Genomic DNA, 25,638 nt, shown 5'->3' with positions numbered 1-25,638 from the left:
CCATGTACCATGTGGTTCATGGCCCCCATGAGCTCCCTTGCCCTGTGGGACTCATCCATCACCTCTGCTTGAAGGAGAGCCCACCGAAACAATTCCAAAACGTTTCAGATGCTTTTGTTTTGTTTCAGACTCGGTGATTCAGCTGCCGAACTGGGCTGAAACACCTCTGAAACAAAATGGCTGCTGAAGTTTTGCACAGCTCTACTACTGTCTATACCCTAATGTACTGTTTACGTCATAATTATACATGGACATTAACCAATTCTTTAGTTAGTGGGCTGAATCACTAAACAAATCCTTAGGTGGCGCCCAGAACATTTAACTCACCTGTTCCTCCATGTCTGCTTCACCATCACTAGGCTCATGCTCTACCAAAGTAAGGCCATCCAGCTCAAGTATTTTTAGGCACAGGTTATCCATGAGGTGTTGGTTGAACTGATAGCTTCAGAAAAAACATGATGGGAGTGTCAGACTGGGGGGAAAGCAGCAGTATAATCTCAGCTAACATATGCTCAATAATTCAAGCCTTGGTTACCGAAGTTATAACAAATATCCAAGATGTCACTCATTTATAAGTTCAAAGGATATTGTGTGGCCAACAGCAACGCTATCCAAAAACCAAGCAGACATGCAGAACCTCAGCAGAACTTCAGCAGACTTAATGCATCCTCCACTCTTCACAGCTCTGCTAGTGCATCATACCCCTTAACATCCCCTTTGCCATTTCAGTTTTGTGCAAAAACTAGTCATTAAACTCCATTAGGATCACTGTTACAAGGACATGGCTACAAAATAAGTTTACCAATTTCAAATGAGACATAAGGGAGATGTGAATCTACACTATGAACTATAAAAGGCCTCTTCATTAAGCCAAAGAGTGTCCTTCTCTTCCCACTTCTTGGCCATCTAGAACAGTCTAGGGAAAATTTCAGCAATCCAGCATTCCTGCTGTCCGGTACTGTGTTACTTCTAAGTATTAGGCAACTCAACATGCTTCTGCCAAGATATTTAGTGAGTTTCATGTGTAATGAGCTAAGACCTGAATGGATGTAGTTCTTTGGAGAGGAAGATGACTGTACACGTCAGCAGGTACAAGTGAAGTTTGGAACACTGCTGACAACTAGCATAAAATGGGCAGTGTATACTGCAACTGCCCTCAGGGCTTGAAAGTTCCCCTTTTGTCTCATGCTTTGGCTTCAATGTCCCACAGGGTTGGCATTTCAAGACCAGTCTCCAAATTAGCTCCCCCAACTGAAACAAGCCAATGAGTTTAGCTAACCACCCCACAACTTAGCAGAGGCAGAAGCAGTGACAAGTAGCTAACCTTCCTGCGCTGAGGATGAAGTCCCTGAAGAACTGCTGGCACCCTGGGAAGGAAGGGGGTGGGCAAGGCCCTCTGATGCTCTGAGGAGCGACAAATCTCTCCTGCAGCCTCTTCAGCCGACTCAGATCATCACAGCCCAACATATTAAGGACGTCCTGGTCTGGGGTGTCTCCCCAGCTTGTGCCACCACCAACGGGACCTTTACACATCTTCAGGAGGGTAAAGAGGAGGGAGGGAGGAAATTCATAAGGCATCCCAGATGAAAGAAATAATTTGTCCCACACAATCACTTCTCTCCATGAAAGGCCTTTTAGGGTAGGAACCTTCAATGCACTGTAAAGGATTGGATTCAGCTGCCTATGAGCTGTGAAATATGGCCTCCCTCAGCCAGAGGGCCAGCATAGGCTAAAGCATACAAGCTTCCTTTTTCTCAAAATATGCTACACTCTCAGTCTCTTCCAGCCTAGGTGTCCTGAGACTGGAAATTCAGACCCCACACATTAAACCTAAGGTATTAGAACCTCTTTCCACTCAGAAAGAACATTACCAAGCATAGTTATATCATCTACATAAACAACTCTGTTTCAATGTTCTATGTTTGGCCTGGCAGTCAAGGAGAAGAATTGTCATCTACCACCTGGACCCAACTAAAAACTGTAGGGTTGTTCAGTGTTACAAAGATGAGAAGAATTTGCAGGGACTTATACATACACAGAACTACTGCTCAAAATACAAAGAAAGAAGGCTTCAAGTCCTTAAAATTAGCCAGAGACCTTGACAACAAAAACACAACTTCAAAGCATAGTACCCCACTAAAAACAAACACCTTAAAATATGGTATAGTTAGGTTAACACTGATAGGGGTCTTAACAATACCAAATCAAATAGTAGTCATCTTATGAAGGCTGAATCATTTTATGACTGCAAACCCTGAATATTCTTGAGCCCAAGTTCCTTTTGCATCTCAAACCAGAGATTAGGGAGGTCAAACTCAAGTTATTTACATCTGTTCCTCATTGTTACATGTAAGCTATTTTGCTTTCAAACTGTATTGTAGTGGAATAGTGAAACCCTATAGTCTTCAACAGGAATGCACAGATGTGAGTGAGGGTGAAATCCAGCCTTGTGCCTGCAGCTTCGTTAACCAGTTCTGTCAATGCTGGAATAGATTCTGGGTTTTTTGTTTTTTTTTTTAACTGTATGGGCTCTACAGAGCAAATAGAGGCAGAGCAGTAAGCCTTATTCTCCCTCAGGAAGACTGATAGGTATCAGCATGGATACGCAGTAGGACAAATGGCAAAGAAAGATGACAATATTTTTATACAGCAATTTTTTAAATTAGAACTACATTATACATTCAAAGGAGACTAAGGGGAATGAGACGCACCTAATTCCTATGTGGACATCTAAATCCCTGGTCTCTTTGGAAAATACCCTCCAAAAGGCACAGCAACTTGCAACTGGTTTGATTTTATAATATGCATTACAAGGGGTTTCTGGTTCTAGTACTGAACAGCTCTCCCTGCCAACTATTAAATTTTTAAAATTGAAAGGTGCTTCTCTTTACTGTACTGTATTAAAGGAGACTTCTAGAAAGAAGGGCAGCAGAAACCATGCAAAGAAACAGCACAAACAATCAAAGCAGAACTATTTCTGCCTATTTTCTGTTGGTTACAGCAATCTTATTATTTTGAACTATACCTGACAAAAACACACACAAATAGAACAATGCTTCATAAGTATCGCTGTGTATCCTTTTGGAGAATATGCAGTTTAAAAAAATAAGTCAGGGCCACTGTATCCATACAAAGATTTAAAAAAAACCAATTAATTCCACTAAGGCACATAATCATAAATAAGTGTGTCAAGACTATTCAAGGGTATAGGTTGTAGCCATGGTGGTCTAAGGACAAAGGCAGACAAGGTTCTTTGGGTAAATCCAATATCTTTTATTACACCAACTCAAATAGTTGGAAAAATTCTCCTTTCCAAGCTTTCAGGTTGGGCTGAGGAAGCGTCTGCAGTTGGTCTGTGCTCTTCCTGGATGGAATAGTAAAGCAGCCAGACACTACTACATATGCAAAAAAGCCAGTCAGCGAAAATGTAAATTGAGGTAGACCTCAAGAAAATGTAAATTGAGGTAGACCTGAAGATCATCCAGACCGTTTTTAATTTTTTCAAATATATGTGTTTTTTATTTTTAGTGCTGCTAAGAAGTGCCACATAGCCTGAGACTGAAGGCCTTTTTATCCACAGGTTCCTATGTTCCCAGCGTCCTTAATTCTAACTTGGAAAGATCACGGGTGGGAGATTTCTCCACCCCATTCTTCTCAGAATAACAGAAATATGTAGATGTTACCTCACATTTTACTGAAGGTCAGCAAAATTGCTTTCTATATGGAAAACACAAGAAGTTATTTATTTACCTGGATAAGCTGTTTTTGAAAGAGTCTGGCAAAATGGCTGTGATTACAAGTTGCTGTAAGGTGAGTCATCATAGCTCTGTTAAAAAAACACAAAACAAAACAAAAACAAACAAAAAACAAACTTTGATATCAAAGAACCAGTCAAACAGTGTCTATATTCAACTACAGTAAAAGCCTAACAGGGAGCTCTTTATAAAAAACACCCTCTGGTGCCACTCTACTTTGGAAAGTGAACTTGTAGAAATAAGTGAGGTCTTATTTATAATCTAGTTCATGCTTTGTACATCTGAAGCAGCATCTCTGTTGGTTAGAGACACAAAAATAATTTTTTAAGCAGATTTTCTATTAGTAAAGAGCCAGTATAGTTATGCAAGAGGAAGGCTAGACTCTATGCCCATTCTCATAAACAAAGCCATTATCCAAGTACCAACTACAGAATTAGTCTCTCTCGTTGATGGCACCTGTGCAAAACATGCAAGAGGAATCCATTTCAGACATTTTTTGTTAGAGTAGCAGTTAGACAAGCCATGTTCATGCTTTTAAATTGAACAGGTGTAATATTGAAATTACCGGGTGCATCTACACATGCACTTTACTGAGTTGACTAATTAGCTCTGCAGTAAAGCATCACAGTCTACACGTACGTTGAAACTGGGGCACAGTATATTAACTAACTGTTGTACAATAGCACTGTCCCTGATGGTACTATCCTATGGCAGAGTTAGTTAACGTCCCTGACAGTTAATGTTAGTAACTACGTGTGATGAAACACATGTGGTCTGAGACAGGAGCTGGAGGAGACATAAGGATGCTAAAGTGCAGGGGTTGCCTGCCACCTGGCCCTGTACTTCAGCACCCTTGTGCCCCAGCCAGACCCTCTGTTGCCTGATGCTGCCATCTGGAGCCTGGAGCTGACCCCCTGGACCTTCCACCAGCCTGGGGCTGCTCTGCTCCAGCTCAAATTGCTGCAGTCCTGGGCACGCGTGTAGATGCTGCACCTGGGAACAACTAACTCCAGTGTGAACTGTGCTGGAGTTTCTCATTTTGCCTTAATGGCATGTGTAGATGCACCCACTGAGAATAAAAAACAGAAGCAAACACAGCAGCCATTTTACAGTCACTTTTCAAAGATGAATATTCTTTAAAAGTACTATTTTCTTTTTTGCAGTCCCAATACAGAAGCATTGTGCTTCCCAGCAATACCCAAGCTCAAATTCTTCCCAGAGCTAATATATCAGAACTACTGTGAAATAACAAGCTCTCTACATGTTCAGAGATTATTAATTGTGTTATGTAGGTCCAGTTGTATAAAAACACATGCACAGGTTAAATGGGTCTTACTCTCTAGTGCAAAGACAGACTATTTAGGAATGAGCAGTTGGTAAGTTTACAGCAGGAATTTGGGATGCAAGTACCAATTTTAAAAATATTCATTTAACTTGCTGTAATTACAATGGTTAAACACAACTACTTGTTATAGCAACCCCAGGGTAGGCAGAAGGGAGGGAAAAGCGAGGAGAGGAGGGTGAACTAGTACCCAATTATTACCGTGCTGTGAATCACTTAATCCCTTCCTGCTGGCCCACCAAGGGATTCTGTCTGGACTGCATTGGGTCCCTCTTTCCTGCCTGGCCCAGACACAGGGGGCAGCCCAGACCACGGCACGTGTGGCTGGTACGGACACCCCCAGGTGCACTGTGGGGCTGGGGCAGTTTGGCTGCTGGACTCCACTTCCAGGCAGCAGTGGCTTCTTCCAGCTGCTGCAGCCACTGGACCTAACCCTGCTGACTGGGCACATGGGACCATCTGCCCCACACCCACCACTGGGGGTGGGACCTGTGTGGGCAGGGTACATGGCTGGGATAGGGCCATGGGCCAGCAGGGAGTGGCATCTGAGAGCAGGATGGGCAAGTGGGGCTGGGGCTGCGATTGTGGGGTGGTGACAGCACAGGCTGGGGCCCAGGGCAGAGCCACAATTAACTACCCACTCCCTGCATGCCCCTGCCTGTGGAACCAGCATATGTTACAGGGGCATGCAGGGAACAGATCACATCTCTGCCCCAAGATCTAGCCCCACACTGTCACAGCCCCATGATCCAAGCCTCCAACCCAGCCCCACCCATCGCAGTCCCTACTCACCAGCAGCCTTGTTCCACCCACCCAGGCCAGCATGGAGGTGAGCCACTAAGGGAGCTTTGGTGAGCTGTTGGGGAGGGGTGAAGGGAAGGGAAATGACTCAGCCTGCAACAACTCACCAAAACTCCCTAAGTGGCCCTTGGGCCCAAATAACTGCCCACTCTGCTAAACCATGCAGACCCTGGTGCAGCTGCTTGCAGCATCTCCACTGCATGCCTCAAGCAGCCCTGGCTCTGGGGCAGGTGAGAGGGGCCTACTTGGAGCCTGAGTTGTTAGTGGCAGGAGGCAGGGAGGCTGGAAGTAACCGCACCAGGGACCAAAGCCTAACTATAGGTACTAATCCCCTCCCCACTATTCCTCCTTCCCACCCTCCCCTCCACCTTCCTTGCCACCATCTGGGGCATGTGTGGCTTCCTTTCCACCCTTCCCTGCCAGACTGCTCCTTGACCCCAGCCCCTGCTAAACAAGCACCACTAAACTATAACCGCTTATCACTACACTTATCAGTTAAACGATTAATCATTTAACCCATTCACATCCCTAGCAGGAATAATCAAATGGTTCAGGTACAGCTCATTGTTCTGTAATGTGTTAGCCAACATCCTTAATATGAAGGTGAGTCCATTCAAAGATTAACAGCTCCCAACAAGCAAGGAGGCTGAGCAGAAGATTTGAAGAAAAGGCTGATTGGAGCAACAGAGAAAATTAGGAGCTGGGATCAATAGGCTCTATGGGCAGCACACATCTACCATATTTTCTCGTGTACCACAGGCCCCCAAATAAGACACTCAATCTGTTTCTGGAAGGAAAAACGTACAAAAATATATTTTTCCAGAGTTATGGCGGACTATAAAAGAGCAGGTCCTCCTGGAAACATAAGAGTACCCAGAAAGTGTGGCACGCTAGGAGACAGCCTGGGTGAGGAACTTGCTGATATGGTAGGACAGCAACAAGGACAGGCCTCAGACAATTAACAAAGGAGTCTACCTCTTCTCCTTGCTGAGGCCAGAGAAGTGGCAGCCATTTTGGGAGCAAGTAGAGCACACTGTCTACAGGTACTCTCCTTTTCTCCTCCTATTCCAGCAAAGGAAGACCGGCTTCTCTGCTTAAGACATGCACCCCAAATTCGGAGGGCTGATTTTTGGGGAAAGGTGTACAAGGTATGCAAGTGAATATGGCATACAGACGCATGCTGCAAATCTGGTCTGTTTTTTACGCAAGTTATATGCAATCACTGAACTCTTGGCTAGCTGAATCACCAGATTCTTACCTGATCTTGTTGCCCAGGACTCTTTCAAAATCCCAAGCTGGTTTTTCATGGTTATCTTCCCATTCACGCAGCAACTCATAGAAGATGTCCCTAGTGAGCAAAAGATAGAGATGGGTCAACTCCTTGGCCTCCAGTTTCTGAACAAACTGTAACTGGATGCCCAGCCAATATGGCACAAGACTTCTCCTAAACTTCAAACTACACTGAAGTCAGACAAAAGTCCCCATGTATTCTACTACCCTGTAGCAGTGTTAATTGCCACTGAGATTACTGATTTGATACGATTGTTTTTATTCTGCACTCCATTACTGACAGGTGTTCTTGTTTGCTCTCCGAGTTTAGATAAAATTATCAAAATAGCCCCACCTCCCATTATCAGACAAAGCTGGGGGATACAAAACAGAAGGAAGATGTGTTGCGAGTCTGCTAGCAGACAAAAGTGAATAGAAACGATATGAAACCAATTCTAGAAGAAAGGAAAAACCCAAAGAAACAGAAGATCCTTCTTCACCATCTCACTCCAACATGGGAAAGACCAAAAGGAATCTGGAAAAGAATCAAAATACACTTGGATGCTAATCTTGCTGGGATCATTTGATCCCAGCAGACTTCTTGCCCCTTGGGCAGGGGGCTGGACCCAATGATCTTGTGAGGTCCCTTCCAGCCCTAATGTCTATGAAATTTATCATTAACCCCAAAAGGCAGAAATGAATCCATCTTGTGGCATGCTGTTCTGTTACTTATACAGTGGTTTCCATTCTTAAACTGAGTTAAGGTCCTCAACCCCCAGACTGATTCAAATAGTGGGGGCCTGTTTTTAGAGCTAAAAATCACGAAGTCTTTTGCCCACACTGCTGCAAATGTATAGTATTAGTTAGATGCCACGTCCAAATGAATGTGGACATTTGGTTCCCCAGGGACAAGCAGCAGTGGTGCACCTTGTGCCACCACTACTTGTCCCTGGGGAACACCAATGCCATGTGCACGCACTTTGGCATGTGGCAAGTTACCCTAGGTGGAATAGGGGGGCCTGGGGCCAGCACTGGACTGGCCTCAGCAGCCTTACCTGGGGTCCTGGAGGCCCCCCGGAGCTGCAGCAGTGGCGATTCTGCCACGCGGAGCCTGACCAGCAGCCAAAGCACGGCTCCGGGTAACCTGGCTCTACTTTTGAGCAGCGCTGCTGCTCATGCATGTGCTGCTCTGCCTTTTTTTCCCCCCACAGGCTTTTCTGACCCCTAGATATCCAGAGGTCAAAAAAACCCATGGGGAAAAAAAAGTGAAGCAGCACACCTATGGGCAGCGCAGCCTTGCAGCATGGAAAACATCTAAATGTGCAGTATGTGGTGCCACAGATGCATCTGCAGTCCCACATACCACATAGCTGCACTCGTCTGGATATGGCCACAGAGTTTACTATTAATGACCACGAACAGATTTTGCCCCAAAACAAAACCATTAATTGGACAATGCTCACCTTTGCTTCTTAAAAATATGAAATGCCCTGTCACTGGGAAAATTAGAGCGATTATCAGTTTCTGGCTGGAAAGAAACAGATTGTACAGATGAAGGCAGCAGGAGAGAAACCTGTTGAATATATAAAACCATTCATTAGCAAAATACAATTCCCTGATTTGATGTACAGTTCAACAGCTGGACAGGCAAAATTAAACTAATGTGAAATCAGATATTACCATAGTTGGGTGATTTAAATGCTTAATCATTAATGGTTGGGAAATGCTAAATTCTGGTGTGAAAACACTGGTACAAAAAGCCATTTCATATTGCTTTTGAAAGAACTTTCCTACGAGAATGGAATTGGCAATTAATATGCCCTGGGGAGAGGAAATAAAGCCATGGACTCAATCATTTAAGGCATATAAGCTCAACACAGGACTTGTGGGATGGCAGGACTAGCAGCTGGCAGTTCCCACTTGATCCAATACCTTCACCTCTTCTGAAAGATGCCATAGATTTTACCTCTCTATCTAGATTTCTTCTACATTCCTCATCCCCCAAGTATTTCACAAGCATTCATGCCTTTTATTCACGCAACACTGATGTGGGGAAAGGAAGCACTACTCCAAGTTTTAAACAGAGGGCAAGATGAAATCTAAAGCAGATTCAATGGTTTGCTTGAAGTGTGATAAGTCTGAGACTGAGTGGGAAAGTTTCAAATCCCAATCCACTACATTGGGATTCCTACCTCCAGATTAACCATAGGCAAGAGTCTGATAGTGACATTCTGGAAGTCGAGGTTAATTTTTTAACTAAGTCAAGTGAGGTCAAGATCTCACTGCCAAACCAACACAAGTTAGTTAATACAGGGACTTCTGGCTACAGATCATTAGTCCTAACAATCCACAGACCCAATATGAATGGAGAAACGTGTTTTTTTGCATTGTCTTAATAGTAAGCAAGAAGTGACCCCCAGCAGGGTGAAGATAGGCTGTTAATCAGTAAAGACAACAACAAAGAGAGAATAAAGAAAAACATTAGATTATTGTAACTCCTCGATTCCACACATTTAAATTCCTGTGGGGTCTTCAGTTTTTACCTTGGCTGTGCTGCTTTCATAAGCCTGCCTCAGCCTCTCGTGCAGGCAAGGGGAAAAGGTTGCAATCCGCTCGTTCTCAGCCAAGAGTTTCAAGGTCCCCTTCTCTAAGTGGGAAATAACTCTGCCAAGAGACCACATACATACACACACAAATAACTTTGAGAAACCAAATCTTTAAGTTCACACTTTCTTCTCAAACATCACTTTTAACCACTGCACAACTGGCATCTGGATCCAACTGGCATCAGCAGGGCCCACTGCAAATATCAGTTACATGAGGAAAGGGACCTCAGAGTCTTCCCCAGTTGCAATGAAATCTGAAACAGAACACTTTCACCAAATTTTAACTACATTTTGAATGCATCATTTTGTAACATCTCCACTAGGCACAAGTATAAGCACAAAGGAAAATCCTAGTTTTCCAGGTCACCAACTCAGCATAAGATCAGGAGAATGACTTGGCCTCATGCCCCTAAACTGAAAAGGTTATAAGACTGCCCCTCCTGAAACCCACAAATACCTTTCTCAGTCTTTTATACGCATGTACCCACCCCTATGCACAAAGGAAGAAAAAGGTTCAACTTACTCATACTGACGATCCAAGACCTGCACAGCAAAATAGACACAGTTGTGCACATTACGAAAATGCTGCCTCTCTACTGCACCTGAAAAGACACCAGGCGAACAACATTTACCACTGTGGGGGAAAGATTCACAAGCTAAATAACACAGTTAACTTGGAAGGAAGTAGAAACTGCCATGCTCAACCAGATCATTAGTACATCCAGTCCAGTGTAGTACTTCTTCCTACAGTCCACATGACTTGACACATCAGAGGAAGACACCCAAGGTAACCCCAGTATAAAGAGTCAGCTAATTGTACTATTTTGGGTCAAGAAGAAATCCTTTCCCCTGATGCGTGGCAGTTAGCTGCAGCTTGCCCTGAAAACCAATATTGAGTGCCATTACTTTAGCCTGTATAACTATCAGTGTTCTCACTAGACAAGGTTACAGTTTTCATAGTTAACCATGAATAATCAACCCCTAGATCAGAGAGTAAATGCCAGCTCCTTAAGAGAACTGGATAGGAAACAGTTTTCCAACACTGAAAATTGGTGGATTTAAAATTTCTTCCATTCTAGATCAGGGTGAAACCAGGCCCAGTCCAAGCTTCCTGAAAAAAAACAAGAGAAGCCCCCAGCCCAGAATAACCAAGCATGATGGTTAGGGCACTCATATGGGATGTGACAAACTCAGCTTCAAAACCTAGTCTTACGAGCAGGGATCTGGGTTTTGTTTGCCACAGAAAGATTTGGATTCTCCCTTTTTAAGGAGAAAAACATGGATTTTCTCCTTTTAATGGAAAAATTATAGATTTGCCCCTATAAAGGAAAAGAATGCAGGAAACTATAAGTTTCCCCTTGCACACTGGCAAAGTTCCAGCCTGCAAGGGAACTGCTTGGACCTGGGGACAGTGGGAGGAGGGTGATCAGGCACGGAACGCCACATGCACCTGTGCACATGCACATGCATGTACATGGTAGCCAGGCAGCATGGAGATCAGCTTCCATAGCTCCCTCCAGTAAACAGGGAAGGGGGGGTGGGGTTGGCTGTCACAGTGAGGGAGGGAGTTGGGCAGGGTCACTGCCCAGCCAGGGCAGTGCATGGGGCCTGGGGTGGGAATGTGTAGCTACAGAGCCTGAGTAAGAAGTGGGATGGAGCCACAAGCAGCTCATCTGGGGAGCCAGCTCTCCACTGCTGCACACATGGCAGGGTACTCGAGGCGGGGAGGCACATGTCCCCCAGATTCGTGCTCAGGGTGGGGACAGATGCAGGCTGCCCATTGCAGGTTTGGGGGTCCCCACACTGCTGCTCTTCCCCTGGAGGCCTCCACAACCCAGCCCCCACTGCTGCCAGGAGAGCAGGGGGTGCCTCACCATAGCAGCATAGGGCTCCTGGTGGCAGCACTGATCTTCCCTGCCCTGCTGCACTGGATCCTGCTTGCTAGGCACCAGAGGCCCCCAGGAGGAAGACAGCTGTGCAGGGAGCCCCGAACCTGAAGTGGGCAGATTGCATTCTCCCCTCCTGCCACGACAGGCTCTGCTTCAGCCATGCCACCCACAGGGGTAGGGGAGCTGGGCTCTGCACAACTCTGGCTGTGGGAGCCAGGACTTGCGTGTTGCTGAGGACAGGGGGCTGTGGGCCCTGGTCCCATAGCCCTGATAGCTGGATACCCCATCCAGCAGGGCAGGGCCTGTGGGTCAGGAGTGAAGGGCACTGGCAGGGCTCAGCACCAGCAGGGATGGGGGGCGGGGGCTATGGGTTGGGACTGAGAGGCACTGGTAAGACCAGGGGGTTGAGAGTCAGGAATGAGGGGCAACAGCATGGGCACAGCATTGGCATATCAGGGCTGCTCAGCACCACAAAGCAGTGGGGGGGAACGGGGCAGGGATCTGGGGACCCATGTCCTAATGAGTGAAGGTGGCAGGGGGAGCTCTGATTTTCCATGACAAAAAAAAAAAACCAAAAAAAACCCAAATGCCAAAATATACAGGTTTTTAGAATTTATTTTATTTTAATCATTGAGGCACTGGGAGACTTCCAAATTGCCTTAACATTGTAAATATATCAATAAACTGTTGTGTTCAACAGATACCTATATATATATATAGTGGCGTTTCATTTTAATCACAGAAAAGCATGAATATGGGGGGTTTTATCAGAGATGTGTGATTTTTAAACGGAGAAAACCAGGATCTCCACTTAGGAGACAAAACAAAAACTCAAGGCTGAATCTCCCAGACGAGTGCCATAACTACTGGGTCAGAGATTCAGACTCTGACTGTGGACTTTCAACTGCTTTACAAGGGAACAAGAAATTGATGCTAAGAAGTGTGCCCAGCTGTTACAATGTACTTGCTAAAGAACTACAGGACTTCAGTGAGCTAAATCACTCAACTAACACTGAATGAAATCTTATTTGCTCCCCTTACATCACTGTACATCAGGGGCGGGAAAAATATGGCCTGCAAGGCTGTTTTATCCTGCCAGTGGGGCCCCTAAAAAATTTAGAAAATTAATATTGATTTGCCCTTGGTTCCTGTAAAAAATGACAGGAGGCAGGGGCAGTAGGACCCAGGGAAAGCCCCAGGAGGCTCCCACAACAGCAGGGCCTGCCTGACACTCCTCCACCCCCTTCTGGCCTGGGACCATGTGACTGCTCCCGCACCAGAACCTCAGGTAAGGGGGGAGGGGGAAGCGGGGGGTAGGGGAGGACCCCAGGCAGGGAAAGCGCAGGGAAGTGGCCCTGGGAAAAGCTGAGCAGGAGGGAAAAACAGCCTTTCCCCCACCCTGTGGCCAGTGCTCCCTGCTGCAGCCACTCACAGCCTGCATGGGGCTGCCTTGAGCAGGCACAGGCAGCCCCACATGAGCTGTAAGCAGCTGCAGCAGGGAGCGCTGGCCATGGGGCAGGAGAGGGGCCGCCTTTCTCCCACGCTCAGCTTTTCCCTGGGCTCCTTCCCCTGTCCCGTGGCCAGTGCTCCCTGATGCAGCTGCTCGCAGCCCACGTGGGGCTGTCCTGAGCAGGCACAGGCAGCCCCATGCAGGCTGTGAGAGGCTGCAGCGTGGGGATGCTTTTCCCCTGCATTCTGCACCAGCTTGTAACCCGCCCCTGCTGCCACCCTGGGCCCCGCACCGGCTCCAGGCTCGCCTGTCAGGGCTGCGCATGGCAGCAGCAGCTGTGGGCCCCCTGCTTGCCATGCCAGGCAGCATTTGCCACTGCCATCTCTGGGCTGCCCAGTGGGCGAGCTCCAGGCAGGCAGCAGCAGCAAACACTGTCCAGCATGGGCAAGGGCCCAGTCTGGCAGCAGGGACGGGTTACAGGCTGGTGCTGAGTGCAGGAGGAAAAGCGTCCCCTCACCTGCCCCATGGCCAGTGCTCCCTGCAGCAGCTGTTTGCAGACCACGAGGGGCTGCCTGTGCCTGCTAAAGACAGCCCCACACAGGCTGTGAGTGGCTACAGCAGGGAGCACTGGCACAGGGCAGGCAAGGGGATGCTTTTCCCCTCACGTTCAGCACCAGCTCCTTCCCTGCTGGGGAGCAGGAGGTCAGGGCTGCATGCTGCCCTCCAGCCTGTACTATGGGGCTGGGGGGCACTGGGAGTGAGCAGGCGTGGGAGCCAGCGGGAGCACAGGGCCGACACTGGTGTCCTGGGGCCAATGCTGGCGGGGCCCAGAGCAGGGTGGCAGGAGCATGGGGTCCCAGCCAGAAGGGGCTCTATGGAGCTGGGCCAGATCCCCCCTCTCCCTGCTGGTGCAACCCAGCCTGGCTCAACAGACCCCTGCCAGCCTGCACCCCGCTTTGAGCCCCACTAGTGCTGGCCCTGAGACATTGGTCCCAAGTTGGTGACAAGGGGGCAGGGCACCTGTCAAGGGGTGGGGCTACCCATGGGGCTCTCAACAGCTCGCCAAAACTAGGTAAGTGGCTCTCCACCCAAAATAATTGCCCACCCTTGCTATACATTCATGCAGACAAATTATGTCAAAACAGCTTATATTGGTATAATTCCAGATGGCTGTAATTGTAATATATGTTCACATCCTCTCTTTCTCTCTCAGCTAATTTATATATTTTTAGACAAGTATCAACCTAAGATAAAAGGCTCCTTTCAAAGGTCATTCTTACAAGTCATGGTATTTCCAGTGATACTAAAGGAAGTTAAGCATATAGAGGGGTTTGCAAACGGACGCCCTTCCAAGACAGATGTGTTCTGCTGCAGCAGCACCAACCACAAAAGAATCCAACATATTCCCTCTTCAGCAAAAAGAAAACTCCAATCTAAACTGGTTTGAAACAGGATGGGCATATCAGTGGGCCTATATCCTGAATTTGCCAACTGAGGCCTAAAACTAGAGCAAATATAACTAACCATCAGGATCCTCTATCCAGCAGCTGAAGTGCACATAACCTTGTCAAGAATGGGGCTTTGGATATATGGGTAAGATGCAAAACAAGAAGCGTTTTCTTAACTAAAGTATTACGAGCTAGTCTTAGCTGGAAGCAATTCTCTGCCTATCTTAACTCGAAAACAAACTGTATACAAGTACTGTCCAGATTTGCCAGAAAATGCATGCACACAAATCCCAGATACTGACGGGTCCCAGTGCATCTGTGTCCTTGTGGAATCTGGCTTTAGACTCGTAGTAATTCTCGGGGTAATTCTGGCTTGGATAAAAGTGAATGAGGAAGAAATTTGGTGAATCACTTCTCACTGAAAATCTAATTTGAGAGATAAACAGGGGGACTCTGGTACAGTAGCAGTAAGCTGACATAGCCTGCCTTTTAAGACAGCGAGGATGGATTATAAAACTTCTATGCATTCATTTACGGCAAAGATGTCAAGCTCATTTGCTGGGAAGCCACAGTCCACTTTTACTTATGTTTTGGGACCCACACTATAATTGTAAAGCAACATACTCCCTTCACCCGATACTGAGATTCCCTCTCCGCCCCACCCACCAAGTATGAGAAAGAGGTTTGTACAATGACTAAAGGTAGGTATTGGCTTCTGGGTAGCAACCAAGCTTCAGTTATGTATTTGTTCACTGATGAGTTGGTGTGTCACACTGAGTGATACAGAGTGTAACAACTCACTGCATGTAAGCCTCAGAAGACTTCAGTGGTAATGATTTCCAGCCACTAACTCCCCTGAGAGGAACTCCTAAGTTAAAAGTGACGTGCTATGTACCCCATTAGTGTTGCAGAAATCAACCTATCCAGTCAAAACTGTTGCTGACCTTTACATCCTTGATTAAATTCCAAATCACTCTCTCCATCGTCTGCAGATATTCCCTTGGAAGTCAGCAGTTGCAGAACAAAAAAGAGCTCCAGGAAAATATTCGGAACCAGGTTTTCTGGAAGAGAACACATGAGATAACAACTAAACACTCAGCACTGGCCTGTTTCAATAAGCCGAGAGATGGCTAACCAAACCTCAAGCATCCAATAGTGGCTGATATATGAAAGGATCAGCTGAAAACCTCCTCACTGTCCTAGTCCCACTACACAGGCATAGCATGCATGTTGTCTGGGTAAACTTAGCACCTCCATTCTACCCAACAGTAAGCCATAAGATTTTTCAAATTATCTATAACACAGCATCTTAGTTAGTACTATCTGAAAAGAAATCTTTAGTTCTGGAACTTCTTTCCACAATTACACCACAGTAACTTGAGATTCAAAGAACTGTGTAAGGCCCATCTTTTTTCCTAGGCTTTTGCCTGAGAAGGAATGAATGGATGTCTTGTGTTTTTACTCTCTAAGTGGCACCCCTTTGCATTAAACCTGTAATGGACTCTAAACAATAATGTGAAGATGACATTACACAAATTCATTTCTCCAGACAGACTCAAACTGAAGGAACACAGAAAAGTCAGTCTCCTCATTCCATAGTTCTTCACCTGCTATACAAGATGAATAAAGCAAGGCCAGCTGATCTAGTTGCTTTTTGCAGGAGACCTTACTGAGATGTGGACAGGTCATCAGATGGCCCTCAGGAGGGAGGCTTGCACTTCGAGTGTAGCTAAGTTTGGTAGGAGTGCTGGGCTCCAGAGACAGGCCTGCAGGAGAAGAAGCCTGGTGCAGCAACTTGCATCTGAAAGTCAAAGCCAACAAATACAAAGGAACTTGGAATGACATCACAAGAATCTAGACAGAAAGATCTGGTTTTATGGGATACCTGTATAAACTGATTGTGTCATTTACAGAATATAAATGAGTTTCCATACAGGGTAAGGGGTCAAATTGCTGAATAAATTAATCTCCTATCTAATGAGAAAAGACTCTTATAGTTAAGGCAGTGTATTCAAACTTCTTCCAGTCCAAGGCACACTTGCGTTAATAACAATTTTTCCGCAGCACACCTTTTAAGGCATTCCCCATCCCCATACCTATTGTAAATCATTGCCATGGCAAAAATCTGCGGTACACCTGTTAATTTCTGACGACACGCTGGTTGGGAAACACCGAGTTAAAGCATAGAACTGGAAGTCAACAGAAACTGCATCCAATTCCAATTCTGCCATTGATTCAGCAAGTCATCTAAATCCAGTTATTCAATCTCTTTGTGGTAAAGCCTCCTATCTTCCAAAATGGGGACAATACCTACCAAATTATTTGAAGCTAAGCTCCTTAATATTTACAAAGGGTATCACATTCTTAAGACAAGAGGCAACCACCTGCAGGCAGTGGCGGTGCGGTGGCAGTGAGTGGAGACCACCCACACGCAGCTGCAGTGATGTCAACAGCGAGGGTGGGCTGAGAGGGGACTGCCTGCAGGCAGTGTCAGTGGCAAGGGGCGGAGGGGGTGAATGGCAGGCAGGGACTACCCGCAGCCGCTGGCAGCTACATCAGCAGCAGGGTGTGGGGGGCGCAGGATGGTGACTGCCTGCAGAAGCCAGTGGTGGCCACTCTGAGGGGGAGCACATGCCCCCCTATGCATTGCCTATGGCAGCAGAATTGCAGATAAGTCGTGACAAATCTAAGGGGATAACTACCAGATGAACTGGGAATGCAATGGCAGGTGAAATGTAAACTGATAAATGCAAGGTAGTCAAAGCTCTAAGGAATGAATTATTTGCACACCATGCTAGTTTCTAAATTTGCTGTTGCCACTCAGGAAGAAGGCATCCATATCAATGTGAACAGTTCACCAAAACTTCTGTTCAAAGTGCAACAACATTCAGAACAGCTCACAAAAAGTCAAGATGTCTAAAGAAAATAACAGAAATTAAATATCTGACTACCATCTTAGAAGGAAATGGAACATTCACACCTGAAAGAGTATAATTCATTACCCCATCTCAAAGTCCATTTAGCCCACACACTAAAGGACACACTGAGAAAATGCTGTGGAACTGGATCAGGTGCATTTCAGTGGCATTTCTCTATTATCCTGCACTAGCTACTGCAAGGACCTCATACCCAGAGGTGCAAATTACTTTCTAAAAAGCCATCTTCCAGCAAAGACAATGATCTAACCAAATTCGGGCCTAAATTAAATACATTTAATTCCATTCAGTTGCACTTTAGTCATTTACCTAGGGTGTGAATTTCATTTTCTTTGTTTGTTACTGTTTACTAGCATTTCAGTTGTAGTAACCAGCCTCAAAGAGATTTTAAGAAGGCTTTAAAGAATGCAATTCAAGGTCAGACTTTTAGACCATATTTTAAGTCCAAAACCTAAATAGAAAGGTAAATTACAGCCAGTCAGAGAACTAAAGGGCTGGAAGCTGCTAACAAGTCAAGTTTCCTGAACTCACACATACTCAAAACATGACAGATCTGTTTCACTATTATGAGCCGAATCCGGAACTTAAGTAGACAAAAGTTAAATGGGAAAAAGGTTTGGCCCTCAAGGAAGACATTCTTACCCAATTAACCTCACTAGGCCCAAAATTTCACTCTAGATGTCCAATCAGACTCATTCCATCCATTCAAAATGAACATTTCTGTATGTTTGCCTTGGAAAAGTCCCATATTTCATGGATCCACATGCAATCATCCTTTCAATTAAAAAAACCAAAAAGGACAAATCAGTCCTTATAATAGGATCCTACTGCATCTGCAATCTAAAAAGAAGAATGGGGAAGGTAAGGGGGAGATGGGACACCATCTGATACATTAGGTAGCTGTTCAGGTATACCCCTCCCTAAGGAGTCTGCCAACTCAGTTTATGCAGAATGCTGATGGGTTTTTTTAAACTCCTGTAAATAATGGCTTTTCGAACAAAACTTGGAAGCATTAATCCTCCAAACACCCCACCCCAGGGAATATTACTATGTTCCACCTTACTGTGCCTCAGTAAAGGTAAGCATCACACAGCAAATCATAAGAGAAACAGAACTAGGAACCAACTGTCACATCATTACTCAGTGCATGCTAGAAAATCCTTTCACTTTCCTCCTTCCAGTAGAAAGTCCTTCCACTTTGTTCCAAAACTCCAAACTTAATTTATTTGGTTTGTAAAAGAAAGAATTGCTTTTTGTATGCCTGACTTGCAAATCCCAAGTCACGCTTCTCACATATTACCAAAATTAATTAAGTTGCTACAAGGCAATTTAGGCCCTTGCTTTCACATATGCAATCACACTGCCCTAACACAAGACTCCCTGTTATACCTGTGTAAAACAATTGGCTTTCAGTAGACTTGGACTGGAAGACAATGGGATCACAGACATGCCTGAGGGCACATAATTTGGAGCACAAAACCTTTATGGAGGCAATGAGGTGTAACTGCAACATTCACTTTTACATCAATTTTTGCTTTAACAACTGCAGCCTGCTTTGGACACTTTTTATTCTGCTCAGCCTTCCATATTAGCAACATCTATGCAAATGAGAGCTAGCAAATCTGTCACGACCCATGCTTGTACCGTTCTTTCTTCAGCATCTCTCTCTCCTCTTGAAGGCTGCTCCCTGCAGTGGAAGCAACGTTTCCTTCCTGAATAGTCACAAAGGCTTCATGACTTGCTCCAGGTGGAAACCGAGCAGCTGGAGATTGGCTGACTGGTGTAGAAGTGAAGCACATCTTGGGTTTGGAGAGTGGGCGCTCAGTACTCACTGGAGTGGGGTTAATTCGTCTTGATGGCTTACTTTTGCTGAAAGAATTAAAAAAAGAGGCTTCCATTTAAATAAAGTATAAGAATCAAAGTACGGAATCAAATCCATGAGACTTCCACGATTTTGATGCCAGCATAAAATTGACAAGGAAGGAGAAAAACAAAATGGAGCATATTTGTAACTTCATCTAGCAGTCATCGATTTTATCCCAATTAATGATAGAGTAGGTATCCAGCAAACAAGTATTATAATGGTCCTGTTAAAATATGATGTACTTCCTGCTACTTCACCATGCTGATATAAAAATAACTAACTATAACCACTGTAGTGGAAAGCAGATGATAAATAGTATCACTGAGCTTATCAACAGTTCAGCCCAAACAAATCATCAGACTCATAAATTAGGATATGCCAAGTTTCAGAGGCCTCATCTGTTTCTAAAACATCCTAAAACATTCATGCAAATGTGACCAAGGAGTCAAATTGGGTAGTGGGAGTCAGGGCTCCTGAGGTCTTACCTGCTTTGTATTATGTACACCCAGGGGAAATATGCAATTCTGCGCCTGCGCAATATTGCACATAAAGCGTATGACCCCACATGGTTGCATAATTTTGCATAATTTAACCCAGGCAGACTCTGTGCCTTCACGGAGCTCCCAACACTCCAGCTGGGAGCCCCATATGAAGGCACCAAGCATGGTGGCAAGCCACTGGACATCTGGTCAGTAGGGAGGGGAGCTCCTGCCTGCAGCAAGGGGGGTGTGTGCGTGTGGAGATTGTGGGTAGGCATGGGCCCCCTTGTCACACATCTGCCAGCAGCAACAGGTGGGCCCTTGGGGTGCTCATGGCTGTGGCAGGCAGAGCACTCCCAGTAGCATATGGGACTGAGTCCCAGGAGTGGCATGTGGCAGCATGGAGCCCACCCAGCCCAGCCCAGCCTGCTGGCATGTGCCTTCAAGCCAGACCAGGCAGGCTCTGTACTAGCACGTGGAGTTTGCAGCACTGCAGGTAGGAGCCACAGGCCATTGGGCCGGGCCAGCCTGCCTCCATGCCTCAATGTGGGGCTTCCAGCACTCCAGCAGGAAGCTGAACATGAAGGCATGGCGCCCACGTGGTCCTAGAGCACCTGACTACCTGTCCCCACATGCAACTACCCACTGAAGTACTGGACGCCCCACGTGGAGACTCAGAGCCCATCTGGCCTGATGGTGTGCAGCTCCCACCACAAGCCCCGTGTGCTTGCATGGAGCCAGCCCAGTCTGGTCTGAAGGTGTGTGCCAATGGGCAGGGCTGGGCTGGCTCCATGCTGCCACTGCAGCCCTCAGGACTCAGCCAGAGCTGTGCACTGTTGGGTGACTGCCTGCTGCAGCCGTGAGCACTCCGAGGGCCCGCTGCCTGCTGATGCCACTGGCAGTGGGGGTTGTTCACCATGGAGAGGGAGGGGTGGGACAGACATGCATCGGGGGGCCCCCACACACAGAGATGGGGTTTTTGGCACAAATATTAAGGATATAAGATGCAATGTAAAAAAATGTAATTAATTTTACATAATTTTGAGTTTTTCTGTGCATAAATTCTCTGGGGTGTATCTGAGCAACTACTAACTTTTTCATGCCTCAGTTTAATGTTCTCATAAAACAGTGTTTACCTACACTCATGAGGTGGATGTGCAGCATAAGATAAATTACAGCAAGGCTTTGGGAAAAGGCTCGACACCAAGATTTATATAACACTCTCTTTCAAAACATAGCAGAAATACAAGGATAAATTTATTGCTTTCTACCTTACTTCTCTTTTCTAGAATGAATATGCTGCCTGATGTACATTAGCTGCCACAGACCTATTGAGACTACTTAGCACTGCTGTTTCATACTTATATTTGATCGGTCTTCACACTTTTCATATCAGTCACTGTCTGAATAGCTTGAAACTAGGGGTACAACCGATAAAAGATTTTTTGGCCAATTCTGATGGATGATTATTAACCAGCCGTATCGGCCAATACCAATCCAATGACCAGTATGCAGCCCGGCAGCTTGAAGACCAGCATCCAGCTGGTAAATCTGTGGTGGTGAAGGGGTGTGTGTGTGGGGGGGGGTGGCAGATTGAGGCTCCACAGTGAGGGAAGGTATGAGGCAAGGGCAGGCACTGCCCAGCCAGTACAGGACAGAGCTGCAGGAGGCTTATCTGGGGGGCGCAGCTCCTGGCCACTGTGGATACCCCCAGGGGAGGAACAGAGAACATGTACCCCCTGGATTTGTACATGGGGCAAGGGTAGGCTGCCCACTGCCAACATGGGGCCAGAGGCTGTACTAGCTGCTTCCCAGCAGGCAGATCCGGGCGAGGAGGGGCATGGCAGGTGGCACTGGGAGAGGTGGCTATGGGGTGGGCTACGGCTACTCCAAAATTCACCATAGACCCACCCCACCCCCATAACTCCCCACCCAGTGGCACTACCCACCCCAAATGCAGCCCTGGCCCAGCCCACCCACGGGAAGAGGCTGACGCAGGCCCTGGCCCTAAGCCCACAGCAGGCAGCCCACCATTGCCCTGCACATGAATCTGGGGGGGCATATACCCCCCCATGCTTCCCCCACAGGTGTGCCCAATGGCTGGGAGTTGCCCCCCACTCCCCCCACACGGGTCTTCCAGTTATGTCTCATGCCCCATCTAAGCTGGTTAGTTCCTGCTCCTGCCCCATTCCCTCGCTCACTCTGGGAGCCTCGATCCACACCCCCATGCTCCTTCCCCCCCACTCTCCCAGACTTACCAGCCAGATGCTGCTCTTCAAGCTGCCAGGCTACATTCCTGGCCATGTACATGCATGTGTCTGCACACAAGCACACAGCATTTATCAGACATTATTGGCTATACTGGCCAAAAAAAGCTGACTGCCGAACACGTCAATTTTCCTTTTATCAGTGCCAATCTACTATGGACCAATACATCAGTGCATCTCTACTCGGAACTTATTATTTGTATCAGAATTCAGCAAACCCTACTAGGCAAACCCATTTTGCAGAGATCATCCCTCCTCCTCCTAATGAAACCCTAAATCCCAGGAATTAACCTGAAGATATTTTCCCAAGATAAAGGTCTCCAAGTGTCAGACACCTATACGTTACAGACACCTAGTATTTTCAAAAGTGAAACACTCCAGAGGCCTGATTTTCAGATATGGCATCCTTTGTATTTAATTGTTGATGACAATCATCTCAGCTCTCCCAGAAAACAGCCTGTCCTATTTTTCTAAATACACCAACAGTTAATAATGATGCTCTTACTTTGTGAAGCCAGAAGAAGCGCACATGGGTGGGAACTCCTCCAAGTTGTTGAGGTTCAGCTGATCAGGTGGGGAACTGGCAGAGACACCCAACACTTCACTGCGCTTCTTCCTCCCTCCACTCCATGACGTATTATCACTCTTCCCATCCTCCTCATCAGCAAGACATCGCCCAAGATCCCGAGCCACCTGTCGGCCAGAGGTACTGGCGGAACTGTTGCCCTTTCTTCTGCCTCGCCTTGCTGGCTGAACTTCTGGCGTGGCCACAAAAAAGCTCCCCAGGTTGGCCTTCTGGGCTGAGCGCCTCTCACTGTGGTTAAATACAGGGCTGCAACCAAAGCTTGGGCTCACACTGGAGACCACACTGGGAAAATCACTGCTGGGGCTTGACAGGTTTGATCCAGTAAATGCAGGAGCGCCACCTGACACAGCTGAAGAGGGAAAGCTGGTATCTGGGGAACAGGAGTTAGCAGAGCCTTTTTGGGTAAAGAGCTGCATTCGGCTGCTGCTTGACCCTGTTGTGTTTCCTGACCTCCTTTCTGAGCCTGTCCTTTGGCTCCCACGGCCAGCAGAGTTTCCAAGGGCCTTGGAATTTGGTGTTTTTGCAGGGGTGGAAGGCCCGTTGGTCAGGATCTGACCGGTTTGCTCCCTTAAAAAATTCAAGAAGAAAGGCACAAAGTCTTTCTGAGGCAAACTAAGAGATACCAGCTTTTCATGGATATGGTTCTCCTGCAAGAAAAGAGGACAAAGCATTAATGAAAAATACCCAAAACTAAAGGTTATCACATTTTTTCTCTTTCAAATTGCTGTAATGAATTAAAAGTAATTAGGGGTTTTTTAACACTTTTAGCTCCAAGAAGAATGTTTAATAGTCAGAGCAAGCCACCGAGATTCATGAGTTCTTGATTCTATTCCCAGATCCGACAGCTAGTCCTCAGTCTACTTTGGGCGAGATAAACAAAAGCATCCACTCTATTTCTGGCTGCCCTACTGCAGATCAGCAGAGCCTATTTTATTCAAATGTCCTCACTAGCATAAGAGCGCTACAGATGATCCACACTTAGAAATAAGGCCTTTTTTAGGCATCTTATGTAAAGCACTAGACACTGATAACCAAAATTAATTCATAATGCATATGGTTGGTAATTTTTTGTGCCCCAGCGTTCTGCTAATACCACTTGTTTCCTCAGAGGGGTGCTATAAGAATGAACATTTGTACACCAATCTGAGATTCTACTTTGTCCGATACATACATTTACATGATTATATTTCAGTGGAATTATACTAACCACAGAAGTGAAAATACGGATTGCTATAGGGTTTGTGATGCAGAAAGCTTGCAATCAATAAAACTAATTAAAAACGTAGCTTTAACATCTTTTAAACTTTAACTAAAAAGCATAACACCTGTAAATTATCTAAGAATAGTGTCAGGAACATTTTTGTTATACGTTACTAAAATATAACCTAAATTCTTTCATGCAATGAGGACAAAGATTCTGCTGGTCTTTCAGTAGATATCATTTGTTTTCCTCACAAAAGAAGCAGGCAAAGTTTGTAACAAAAATGCCAGAACTTCCTGGGGCAGCCATTCATATTCTTACTAATGTCAGAGCCACTGTACTTGCGCTCTCCCCTTAGATCCTATTCAAAAGGGAAAAGCTTTGTGGTTCCTCCCCCTGTGAAGCAGAAAGCAACATATTCAGAGGAGAACAGAGAGTCTGTATTTAAGGAAAGCTTTCTTAAGAAGGTGGAGGAACAACAGTCTTCCTTTGCTCGACGTATTTGTTCTGCTACGGGCACAGGCTGTGGGGGTAGGGAAGGACCGTTTGAGAGCAGAAACAAACTTCAGTGGCCAACTACACCAAACTTGGACTCATCTCAGATAAAAAAGAAAGCCATTTGCTCTCTCCACTGTCCTACTGGCAGACGAGAGCTTGTAACTAAGGTGCCCCGCTGTGACCTGCCTTCTGCCTGACTTCAAACTAACAGCAAACTCACTTGCCCTGCTCTACTGTTACGTTTGGGAGAAATAATGCACAAGACTGGAAAATCAGGAGACCTGGGCTCTGTTAGCTCAGATGCAAGTTGCCACGTGGCCTGGAGCAAAACAAGTACTCTTTCAGCTCCTTAGCTTCCCCCTCAGCAAAATGGGCTCAATAGAGGGACAACCGATCAACTTCTACAGGTCAGGCAGCAGCCTCTTCCAGTTATTAAGACCCATGAAGTTGGGGATACTCCTCATCTACATTACATAATAAGGGAGACAGTCTGAGCTGCTACCAAGAGGTCAAACCACCCCTTTGATAGGTGGTGTTACTGAAACACAGCTCACCCGCACCCACACACCCCGCAGGGTGCCAGCGCTGACAACCATTGCCACCACTGACTCCCAAACTGCAGCTGTGAATTGCTGCGAGGGGGCGGCAAGGACTATAATAACCCCACAACTCCCACGAGGCTGGCGCTGGGCCCCACTCTCGCAGCAGACGACTACAATCCCGAGCCAGGCTTCACGTGAAGAGAGGCGGGAGCGGGAGACAGACCCGGGCCCGCCTCTTCCCTCCCGCCGCAACGCCCAACGCCCACGGCCCCAGCGGGCCGAGGCGGCCTCCCGCCTCACGGGAAGTGTCAACGCAGTGGCGGGGCGGGCGCCGTCTCCCTCTAGCTCGGCCCCGCCGGGGGTGGACTCAGGATCTTGCCGCGGCCTTGGGCGGGAGGGGGGCTCCCGGGCGGGGCCGGCGCCCGCACCCCCGGGCCCAGGCGCCCCCTCCCCGGGACTCGCGGTACCTCGGCCGGGCGCCGCCCGGGGTCGTGCTTGAGCCAGTGCACCAGGGCGCCGGGCGCCACCTCCTCCCGCAGCACCAGCTCCAGCGCAGCCGCCATTCCCGGGGGGGCGGAGCGGGCGACCGCTGGGCGCGGGGACACGCGGGAGGACGCCGGGCGGGGGCGGGGCCTGCAGCGCGGGGCGCCAAATGGAAGGGGGCGGGGTCACGGAGCGCGGCCGCAGCCCTGGCCCGGGGCGGGG

At 46.9% G+C, this 25,638-nt stretch overlaps 1 protein-coding gene across 3 annotated transcripts in view; it reads right to left on the bottom strand.

The window, feature by feature from the left end:
- The window catches only part of CDAN1 (codanin 1), a 59,307-nt gene extending 33,726 nt beyond the window's left edge, over positions 1 to 25,581 (bottom strand). For 2 of the 3 annotated variants that reach the window (XR_016440303.1, XM_090033328.1), the window contains exons 1-12: positions 25,401 to 25,581; positions 22,612 to 23,339; positions 19,141 to 19,365; positions 16,168 to 16,361; positions 15,505 to 15,621; positions 10,297 to 10,375; positions 9,711 to 9,831; positions 8,631 to 8,740; positions 7,157 to 7,246; positions 3,751 to 3,826; positions 1,325 to 1,533; positions 328 to 442 (exon numbers count right to left, since the gene is read on the bottom strand). Coding sequence is in view for 2 of the 3 variants with exons in the window: in XM_090033328.1 (XP_089889454.1) it covers positions 328 to 442; positions 1,325 to 1,533; positions 3,751 to 3,826; positions 7,157 to 7,246; positions 8,631 to 8,740; positions 9,711 to 9,831; positions 10,297 to 10,375; positions 15,505 to 15,621; positions 16,168 to 16,361; positions 19,141 to 19,365; positions 22,612 to 23,339; positions 25,401 to 25,496 (2,160 nt within the window). In the remaining variant the exon portion in view is untranslated. The remainder of the gene's footprint in view (positions 1 to 327; positions 443 to 1,324; positions 1,534 to 3,750; positions 3,827 to 7,156; positions 7,247 to 8,630; positions 8,741 to 9,710; positions 9,832 to 10,296; positions 10,376 to 15,504; positions 15,622 to 16,167; positions 16,362 to 19,140; positions 19,366 to 22,611; positions 23,340 to 25,400) is intronic. The other variant, XM_090033329.1, reaches the window with a different exon arrangement.
- Between the last annotated feature and the right edge of the window lie 57 nt (positions 25,582 to 25,638).

This window comes from Crocodylus siamensis, chromosome 2 (genome assembly GCF_052110815.1).
Source record: "Crocodylus siamensis isolate JL-2025a chromosome 2, ASM5211081v1, whole genome shotgun sequence".
Taxonomy (NCBI): Eukaryota; Metazoa; Chordata; order Crocodylia; family Crocodylidae; genus Crocodylus; species Crocodylus siamensis.
Note: the sequence above shows the minus strand (reverse complement) of the source record. Positions and strands in the feature narration are given on the sequence as shown.